General features: G+C 47.5%; 1 protein-coding gene across 4 annotated transcripts in view; it reads left to right on the plus strand.

The window, feature by feature from the left end:
* LOC119716568 (ankyrin repeat domain-containing protein 42) overlaps positions 1-9,111 on the plus strand; it is a 33,772-nt gene extending 24,661 nt beyond the window's left edge. Inside the window, exons 2-6 of one of the 4 annotated variants that reach the window (XM_072032829.1) lie at positions 463-568; positions 1,767-1,893; positions 4,142-4,283; positions 6,616-6,754; positions 8,855-9,111. In XM_072032829.1, the coding sequence (XP_071888930.1) occupies positions 463-568; positions 1,767-1,893; positions 4,142-4,283; positions 6,616-6,750 (510 nt within the window). In that variant the 3' untranslated portion in view covers positions 6,751-6,754; positions 8,855-9,111. Of the gene's footprint in view, positions 1-462; positions 569-1,766; positions 1,894-4,141; positions 4,284-6,615; positions 7,766-8,854 lie in introns of those variants that run through there. The other 3 variants (XM_072032828.1, XM_072032831.1, XM_072032830.1) reach the window with 3 other exon arrangements.
* The last annotated feature ends 827 nt before the right edge of the window (positions 9,112-9,938 follow it).

Consider the following 9,938-nt stretch of genomic DNA (forward strand, 5'->3'; position numbering starts at 1 on the left):
CTTGTTCTGTGTGAGCCAGCACTGTATGCCATGGATTGGTCCAATCGACCCTGTGTGAGGTGTGGGAGCCCAGAGCCAGGAAAAGATGACAGCACTTTGCTGCAAATGGGTGAGATGCAGACCTCAAAGCAAGAGCATGCGAGGCAGCAGGTATTTGCGTGTCTTGTGCTCAATGCCTGAGACTGAGCAAGTTTAGTTTAGCTCCTCTCCAGCAAGAGTTGCAAGTAAATTTCCAGGACTAGGGGCAGGCACAAAAACACATTGCAGAATCTTCCCTAAAAATGGGCATGCCCATATGACTTGATCATCTAGAAACGCAGGCTTCTCTGAAACAGCATCTCACCTGTGGGGTCTTAATCAACCCACCCTCTGGCACATTGAACTGTGTCAAGAGGGGGATGTATGAGGTTTGAAACACTTCAGCTGAATACAACTGACTTGTGTGCACCTTCCTTTCCCCAGCTGCTGAACAGGGGCACGTCCATTGCTTACAGTGGTTACTTGAAAGGGGAGCTGACTGTTACATTACAGATGATGCTGGAGAGACTCCAAAGGATGTGGCCAAGAGGTAGCAATACATATCATGTAGCGCAGTCATTTATTTGCTTACTATTTATATATCAATCTCAAGTCAGCTTAGTTGTAATTACTTCTGATTTTCAGTGACGGAGGGAGGAAAAGGTCAAGTCCGTGAATTCCAGTTCTGAGTAACAAGCAAAGCAGTACTGTAGCTGTAAAAGGATTTATGTCTACCTTGTTTTTTCTGAACATGGCAAGACATAAAAGATGAAAAGTAACTGATTTGCAAAAGGAAGGTCGTAAGCCTGTATGCTCCAACTGCACGAAGTAAATGAGAACTAGAGAAAGCTGTCTGATTTTTTGCATTAATAAAAATAATGCAGTTGCTGATGAGATTCAGTTAAGAAATCCTACACAGGAAAAGATCTCTCTGATGTGGGAGTCATTGCCATAGGATTTCAGTGAGGCAGAGCTCATGCTGGGAGAATACTGCAGAAAGCAGATCAGCTGCTCGTAGTTTGTGTACCAATGCTTCCTGTAACCCTGAAACTCCCTCTTGTAAATGGGAACATGAAGAGTTTCAGAGAGTTTCCATCATATGTGGGGAGCATGGCTATGCTTTTACAGATTACGGGGATGTATCAGTGTAGGTTAACTGTTCTCTCTGCAGATTTGCCCAGCTGGCAGCTGTAGAACTTTTGACACGAAGAACTGGAGACAGTAACTCCAGTGATGAAGAGCTAGATGCAAACAATGCAAAATTTTTTGAAAGACATGGTGTGGAAGGGAGTACGGATAGCAAAGAAGATTTAATCCTGAGCAAAGCAGAGAAAAGGAACGCACGCAGTAAGCATTTTCATCACTCCTTATTCAAAAAGGTAGTCTCGAGACATTCTGTTCCTACTTGCACAGTTTCTGCTAACTGATGCGACTTTGTTGTAGGATGAGTTTGGTGACAGGGTATCTGTACTGATGAGTATTCAAACAAATTGTGGAAAATTAGGAAGCATAGTGCAGGACAGTCAGAACGTATCTGTTCCAGTGTTTTAATCTGTGTTGGTGAAACTGCATTGGATTGCTCCTTGTTTCTGGGAGCTGTCTGTTGTGTGGGTGTCAGATACATCTCAGTATCTGCTGAGCAGTGTGATTTCTGTCTTTGTGAGACTTTTCCAGACTATTGGATTTCAGCATGACTGTCTTCAGTTCTCTCTGTGCATTTTACCTACCTGGAGGTCTCTGTCTTACAGTAAGGGCCTATCGCAAGATTCAAGAACTTCAGCATCTTCTAGAAATTGCCTACGGCAACTACAGACAACTGGGAGGAATAACGGAGGAGGAGAAGAAGATGAAAAAAGAACAAAGGGATGTTGAGAAGTAAGGTTAACTTCCTCTGGTAATGTTTAACTCAGCAAGGCCCATTTTAAAGCCTTCTTTAAGGCTACCTTACACTCAAATTGCTTTGGCCATTTTGTCTTTTCCACTTACCAACTTTAGCCAGGCCAAAAAGAAAAGGACTTCAGTGATTTTCCTGGCCATTTCTGGACTTCTGTGACCAGGATCAGCCTTACAGTACAACACAAATTATTATGTGTATGTACTTCTTTTACTTGTGCAGGGCTACCTGTTCTGCCTTCAGGTTTTCCTGCAGTGTATGTGCAGTAGTCTCTACATAAATCCTGACTATGCTCTTTTTTTTTTTTTTTTTTTTTTCAAGGATGCTGAATACATGTATGCACTTTAATAAGTCTGAATAGAAGCATTAGTCTTAGCATGGCTTGCATGGAAGTGCATATACAGGAGGAGTTATTTAATGACCTGTTATATTTCTTTGTCAAGAGCAGTGTATTTCTGTGCTCATGAAGACATTAGGTCATTTTCAGACCACAAAAATAGAAATCTCAGCAAACCTCCCTTTGCATGTGAAGCACTTTACATAGTTTCTGCCTAATTCTCAGGGTCTCCATTAAATAAAAGGTTTCTGTTAGATGAGTTAGATGTTTAGATGGGCAGACTGTCTAAGTTTTAAAGAAATGCCTCTATTTCTCTTAAAGATTCAGACCTCAAACAAGAAAGCAACATCCTGTCCCTATTCTATCTGTCAAACATTTGGTTGCATTTTGTTCTTAATTCTTGTAGACAAGCATGTCCATGTCCACGTTTGGGCCACTGCAAACCAAACGTGTTACTAGAGCAACATGTTTGCAGCACTGGAAAAGTCACTGTTGGCTAACAGCAGAAATGAGAGCTCATTTTGGATACAGCAGCTACTGAAAAGCTGGCAGTGCCTGTTAGAGGGCTCTTGTAAGGGATTTTGCTTTCCATGGCATGTGGGGCTAAACTAGTAAAACAGTAATTGTGAGGGTCTCTGAGGGATGTCATCTGTGGAGGCTAGAGAGCATCCCTAGATCCTGTCTGGCCTTTTGAAACCGAAATACTGCTCCTCAGGATACTGACAGACACCTGTGTATAAACCCCAAGATGCTTGTGTCATATGCTAGAAAACCTCATTATTTAAAAATATTTATCAACAGCATCATTTTACTAGATGAAAAGCAGGAATTGCCACTTGGGAAAGTTGCTCTTTCAGATTTTGCTGTTAGAGGCCTGGTGGGAGCTGCTGTGCAGGGCCAGGCTGCATAGCATGGAAACAAATGCCACCGCATGTGTGCCACACCGTGCTGGAGCTGTGCCCCACAAATCCGGAGTGTGCAAGAAGTCACCTTGTTCCCCCAGGCACTGAGTTCCCTGCAAAAGCACAGGTCATTCTTTTAGTGTCAGTAAGGCTGACACAGGCCGGTCGCTTTGGACTGTGAGTCAGGAATGTTTTGGTCTGGGCAATGCAGTAGCTCTTCTGTCAGCTTTTTTTCCTGCCCTGCTATTTGAATCCACATGGCAGACATCTCCCTTTTCCTTTTACCAGTATTCTGTCTTTGTAGCTGTGCTAACTCATGCTACAGATGAGAGCCAGCTCAACTCCACATGACTCAGCTGTTGAGGTCAATTGTTGTTATAAGAATATATCTCAATTATGTCTCAGCTAACCAGTTCCAGGAATCTCAGTTAATTTAGTAGCCACTGTGGGGGTGACTGATGAGGACTTGTGCAACTGTTTATCAGCCAGTGCTTCCGCTTTCCTTTAGTCGGTGCCATGCAGGCTGTCATTTGATCATTCCTCATCTGTGGTTAACCCAATCACTTTAGGAAGGATGTGGAGGAACCAGCCATAAATGAAGAAACTGCCCCTGGCCTGTCCAGAAAACCAGTTTTATGCCTGTTCTCTGTTTCCTGCCAACTCTTCTACCTCTTGGGTATTTCTCCCTCTTCAGAAGCTGGAGAAAGACCTGGGTTGCAGCCTGCTCAAAACCCTGGGGCTGGCTCAATGTGTGGGAAGACGTCGCCATCTCGCGGTGAAGATGGTCATGCGCTGAGCACAGCTGATTTGTGGAGAAAGAAAAACAGTAGATTCTGAAGCTTTTGCAAAGGGTCTTAAGCCAGGAGCACACTGGAACTGCAGTTTTCTGCTGTGACTAACCTGCTCCTGAAAAAAAAAAACAACACGTGGAGTAGCCAGGACATGCTTGGATGTGCTTTATGCTCCGTTTGTCTCCTTTGCTTTTGGCAGGGCTGTGAAGGAGCTGGAGGCTCAGCTGGAATTCGAGCGAGTCAGGCGGGAGAAGCTGGAGAGCCAGCTGGATGACTACCGTGCTGAGATAAGCCACCTGAGAGAGAGACTGGAGGAAACCTGCAAGCCACCTGCAGCCCTGGTGCGTGCCACCTGAACGGCCCCTTTCCCAGAGTGTGGGACAGAGACTTGTCCCACTGCTTGTGCACATCCATTCTTGCTAAGATTCCACAGCATGGTGCTAGGAAATACCAGAGTAAATGTGTCAGCAGCTTTCAGCTTGGGACACTGAGGGAAGCAGCAGCCTTTGCTGCATCCTGACAGTGTCTCTGCTCTGAAAAGATAGCAGTTTCTCCTTGTGCCCTGGCAGAGAAACATCTGTATTCTTTCAGGATAGCTCTTCTCCTTGTCATTAGATTTGTTTTCCTTCCTTTTACTCCAGACTGGCAAGTGAATGGGCAGAGTGCTGTACTGCTGTGTGCAATGACTGATTTCAGCAAGTGGTCTCGTGTCATCTTAATTACCAAGTCCACTGACAGCAAAGCAGATACTGGCATGAACGATTGGTTGACTTAGCAGGCAAAGACAGAAAACGTATAGACACATTTTTCATCACATCTGAGGACAGATCAGAAGTTCACATGCTAAGTTTGGGGACAGGAGAGCTGGCTTTTCAGGTCTCCCTCTGCCACATATAATCTCCCACAAGACAATGTGATAAGTCAATGTCCTGTTTCTCAGATCTTTGCCATACAGTCCAGCCTTTGGTGAGGCACCTGGGCTCCTGCTGCTACGGCAGGTGGGAAGCGGTGTGCAGTGACACTGCTGGGTTGTCCAAAGATAGAGCCAGTGTGAAAGGTGCACGGCCTGGCTGTTCAATGCTGTTCTTGGACCTTTGTTTACTGGCTGTTTTGGCCATTGCACTGCCTTGGCCATGCAACTGGTTGCTGGTCCTGCTATAACCAGTCTAAAAGTCAGCTGAGGAGTCACTGACAACATGGGGCACTTGGATTTAGGGCCTTCCTCTGCCAAAGAGGGGCCTGAAGATGCGTCCCCAGGGGCTGCTTCAGCCAGCACAGTGTCAGCTCTACTGAGATGGTGCCATAGTCACCCTCCCTGCTTATGGTTGTGTGGCCACTGTAACTCAATATTCACAGATCCGGAGGGAGGGAGGGAGGGAAAACAGGTGTACAGGCTGTTGGGGCAGTCATATGGGATGGGGAAGCTGGTCTGTGCTTCACATGGAACATTTACTTATTTCTTGGAGGAGAAATTGGGTTGCTGGATAAGCACTGATATCTTCAGCCAGGTTTGAATGACAGCCTGGTATTTGGAGCATCTCTACTGGGCAAGGGTCCTTTTCCAAGCGTGATGGGAAAAAATGCTTAGTGAGTGCATTGGGCAGGAAACAGGCAGCTAGAGCTCAGTTTTCCTACTGTTTAAGCCACGTGTGGGTTTAGCCTTCGCTTGAGTAGTTAAATGTGGACTGTGGGACCCTTTGGCTGTACCAAGTCTCCTACTGGATGGCCAGTACAAATGGTGCTTTTGCAGATACCATCCTTCCAGCATGGCCTGCTTACCATCTGCTGAGTCAAATGGCTTTAAAGGACACTGAGACATTTCTAAGAAATTATGAATAGCTTCCAAAAATACCTTTTGTTGTTGTTGTTGTTGTTGTTGCTTTGAGGGCTTCTGAGCCACAGAGCAGTCAGGGAATTGCTGTTGTTTTCTTGCAGCTTTCCCTTGGAACTTGCATTACACAGCTTGTTCCATCTCTGTCTACCCCATTCCATGGTTTCTTCCTCCTGCCCTCCGTTGCAGGACTGTTTCTGCACCCCTCCTGCGTACAGTTTCCCCTCTCTGTTACCTGTCCCTGTTTTCCTTGCCACCACATACACACTGTGAAGCTCCCACAGCTGTTTGCTTTCTGTTATGTCCTCAGAGCTGAGCTCTTCCCTGCTGCTGCCACCCTCTGGCTGGCCAAGTGCTTTCTCCTTTTGAAAAAAAAAAAAAAAAAAAGTCACTTTCTGCTTCCACAGCACACTGTAGGATGTTACCCATTCTACTCACCTGGCAGGTTTAAAAATCTGAGATAACTACGACATAGTGCCCTCATTCCTGCGGTGGAGGAGTGGCTGTAGGTAGTTTGCTACCAGTAGCAGTCTGGGAAAGCCCCACTGGCCGTTAATGGTGATCAATCAGATTGACACGTGATTACGTGTCAATAGCTGAGGCAGGAGGCAACTTCTACTGAGGCAGATTTTCAAAAACTGCTGTGACTGCTGTAACCAAGGGACCTTCACATTTTGCCTTGCTGTGACTGCTATCTCATGCCCTGCCACTATATTCTACCCCGGCTTCAGCACAAATACAGTATTCTGTGGTTATTAAAGCCATGGATTTCTAAAGCCTGTCTTGGGAGGTAGCAAGTTTCAGTGATGGCTGTTTAATGGCTGTAGCATCCTTTGTTTCAGAAAACTGAAACTATCTCCAATCCTCACAAAGAGAAAAAGAAAGTAAAGAAGAAACCAGCCTGCAACTCTGGCAGAGTGTTTGTTTGTGAGACCGCGCTGAGGACTGAACATCAGACAAGGGGCTGGAAGACCTGAGGAGGTAGTGGCAATATTTTACACCGTGCAAAGTGTTTGCGAAGCCCAGTTCCACAGATGTGCTGTGGTTCACTGAATTTCATTGAACTACTCTCCTAGTTTTCTGGCATAGAATATACTGTTAGATCACTGCAGCAGCATAAAAAACAAACCAAAACAACAAAAATAAAAAAAAAATAAAATAATAAAAAAACCCTACACTGTCAGACTTCTGTTCCTGTCCAGGTAGTAGTTAACAGTTTTACAAACTGTAGCATTTGAGAGAAAACTGCAGCCATGTCATGGGACCTCAGTCAGACGCAGCAGCCATGTCATGAGAGAAAACTGCAGCCATGTCATGGGACCTCAGTCAGACGCAGCAACATGGTCCTGAAGCAGTGTCTGGGGCAAGTACTTGCTGAACTGCGGGGCCAGGTGCCAGGCCCCTCACTTTCCACCTTCAAGCCATTCCTAAATAAGCCCTGAAGCTATTCCTTTGTGAGGTGCCAGATAAACTGCAGCGGTGGGCCCCCGACTCTAAATCAAGGCTGAGGATGTCACTAGGTTACAGGGCATGTTGTGGTTAGAAATAGCAATCCTGACATCCCTGCCTAAAAAAACATTTAATGGCTTTACATATAATACAGATTTTTTTCTCTTATCTGCATGCTATTGTGAAGTTATTTTCCTTTGGAGCTCCCACCATGCATTAACATTTTGGCTGTCTCTGTTCCAATAAATCTTTGTATGATAGACGGTAATTTGCTAGTGCCTCGCCATTTGCCGAGGCGATCGGCTCCGGGGCAGACGCGTTCTGCAGCGGAGCGGGGGATCGGGCCAGGCAGGGCTCATTTTCCGGCATCGAGCCGACTTCAGGGAGCCGCCAGGAGCCGGCAGCCCTCGTGAGGGAGGCTGACGAGGCGAAGGCGGAGCCAGCAGCGACCCCTCCCCGGCCGTTCAAAAGCAGCCCCTAGGGAGCGCGGCGAACAGGGCGGGCAAACAGGGCGTGGCGCGGCAGAGGGGAGTGGCAGGGCGGAGAGCAACCCCCTGCCCACACGAACACCTCTTCACGACGATCGGGGGGGGAGGCGCTTTTGGTTTCTTTCCTTTGTTTCTCACTTCTCTAGCTTGTTAGTAATGAGCAATAAATCTTACTATCTATCTTCTTATGCTGAGTCTGGTTTGCCCGTTACACTAATTATTGCGTGATTTTCTCGTCCTTATCTCAATCCTTGAGCCCCTTTCACATATTTTCTCCCCATTCCTCTTTGAGGAGGGGGAGTGAGAGAGCGGCTGTGGTGGAGCTTGGCTGCCCACTCGAGCGGAACCACGACACAGACAAAATCTGTCCAGGTGCTTGCTTCCTTGCAGCTGTTGCCTCAGGAGAGGAACACTAGCTTTGCTTCTTCTCTCCTGCTGTTAGCACTGTAGAGCCCACCCTACTGAGAGACACAGGTGCTACTGGCATTCCTGTATTTCACAAAAATTAAGGTGTAGTGTAACTGCAAACAGTGGTGTTGCAACTAGCAGGAAAGCATTTACTAAACTTGATTCAAGACCTTGTGCTGTAGGGTTCCTTCTTCTCCCTAGCCTTAGCTGTACAATCCTGCTGCTGCCTCTAGGGAACTGTAGTGCGCATCTGCCTCTTCTGTAGCTGGTTCTCTCACTGTCCCAGCAGCAAAGCCTGCCTTTGTTTGTTTTGTTTCTTCCCCTTGAATTAGTTTGACTCACCTGAACTGAGTCAGAGGCCTAGAGAAGGCCAGAGCCAGCACAAACATGGTGCAAGCACCAAGCTGGACTTGGATCTCTCTCTTTTGGCAGTACTGAACTGTTGGATTCGTTTAATCCTTCTCACGGAACTAAACTTGGGAGCAGAATTTGGGCTGCAGAGAAAACATTATTGGTGAAAACACGCAGAAAAAGAGAGCAGCAGGGCTGCATCCTCCTAGGATCAGCTGGCCTGTAGATTAACCCACTGACACTGAAATTACTGAACACGGCAACCCCAGGACAACACTCGTGGAGTTGCTTTTAAGAGGAAAGATGCTGTTTGTTTTGTTTAGTTTGTTGTCGAAGAGCTGCCTCTTTTCTCTGCAACTGCAGAAAGATATTTTTTCTTCTTAAGGAATACTTAAAACTGGGTCCTCTGGAGTCAAAGCTAATGGGTGTGATTGGAAGAGCCATGCCTATTCACAAGGAGCCAGAAGAAATGCCAGGCAGGAGCCCCACGGAAGGTGGCTCTACGGCTAAATCCAACAGGCACATCACAGCTGAGATGATCAAAGCCTTGACTAAGGAACAGGTTGGTTAAAAAAAAAAAAGAGAAGCTGTGCTGTTAACAGACATGTAACACTCTCGGTTCATTAAATATTTGCTCTGTCGTTCAAAGAGTGTGTGGACTTTGTGGTTACTATTTTTGAGTGTCTGAATCATCCCCACATAGAAGTTTAATTAGGGACATGCCCAGATGGCGAACTGAATGGCTGTTTTCCTTCGACTTGGAGGTATCACTGGGGCATATCTTGGGCTTCTCGGTCCAAACAACTGCACGTGTGGCTAAGAAGTTCTTATGAGTTCTTGGCCATTTGCCGAGGCGATCGGCTCCGGGGCAGACGCGTTCTGCAGCGGAGCGGGGGATCGGGCCAGGCAGGGCTCATTTTCCGGCATCGAGCCGACTTCAGGGAGCCGCCAGGAGCCGGCAGCCCTCGTGAGGGAGGCTGACGAGGCGAAGGCGGAGCCAGCAGCGACCCCTCCCCGGCCGTTCAAAAGCAGCCCCTAGGGAGCGCGGCGACCAGGGCGGGCAAACAGGGCGTGGCCCGTCAGAGGGGAGTGGCAGGGCGGAGAGCAACCCCCTGCCCACACGAACACCTCTTAACGACAGCCGTTAGCTAGGTGATAATGGTCTCCACAAGGCACGGAGCGCTCTGCAGGAGGTCGGTACACACCCAGACCGACTGCCCGTTAAAGAATGCAGCGGTTCAGGTCACCGGATGCAGGGAGTGTCAGAGCCTGCTGCTGCCATCGGCGGGAGGCAGAGACGCTGCGTGCGTCAGGTGCCAGCAGGTGGATGACCTGATCCGCATGGTGGCGGAGCTCAAGGAGGAGGTGGAGAGGTTGAGGGCCATCAGGGAGTGTGAGCGGGAGATAGACTGGTGGAGTAACTCCCTGCAGGGCCTCAAGGAGAGGTACCGGGGTGAGACACCCCAAAT

This window comes from Anas platyrhynchos, chromosome 1, assembly GCF_047663525.1.
Source record: "Anas platyrhynchos isolate ZD024472 breed Pekin duck chromosome 1, IASCAAS_PekinDuck_T2T, whole genome shotgun sequence".
In the NCBI taxonomy this organism is placed as follows: domain Eukaryota; kingdom Metazoa; phylum Chordata; class Aves; order Anseriformes; family Anatidae; genus Anas; species Anas platyrhynchos.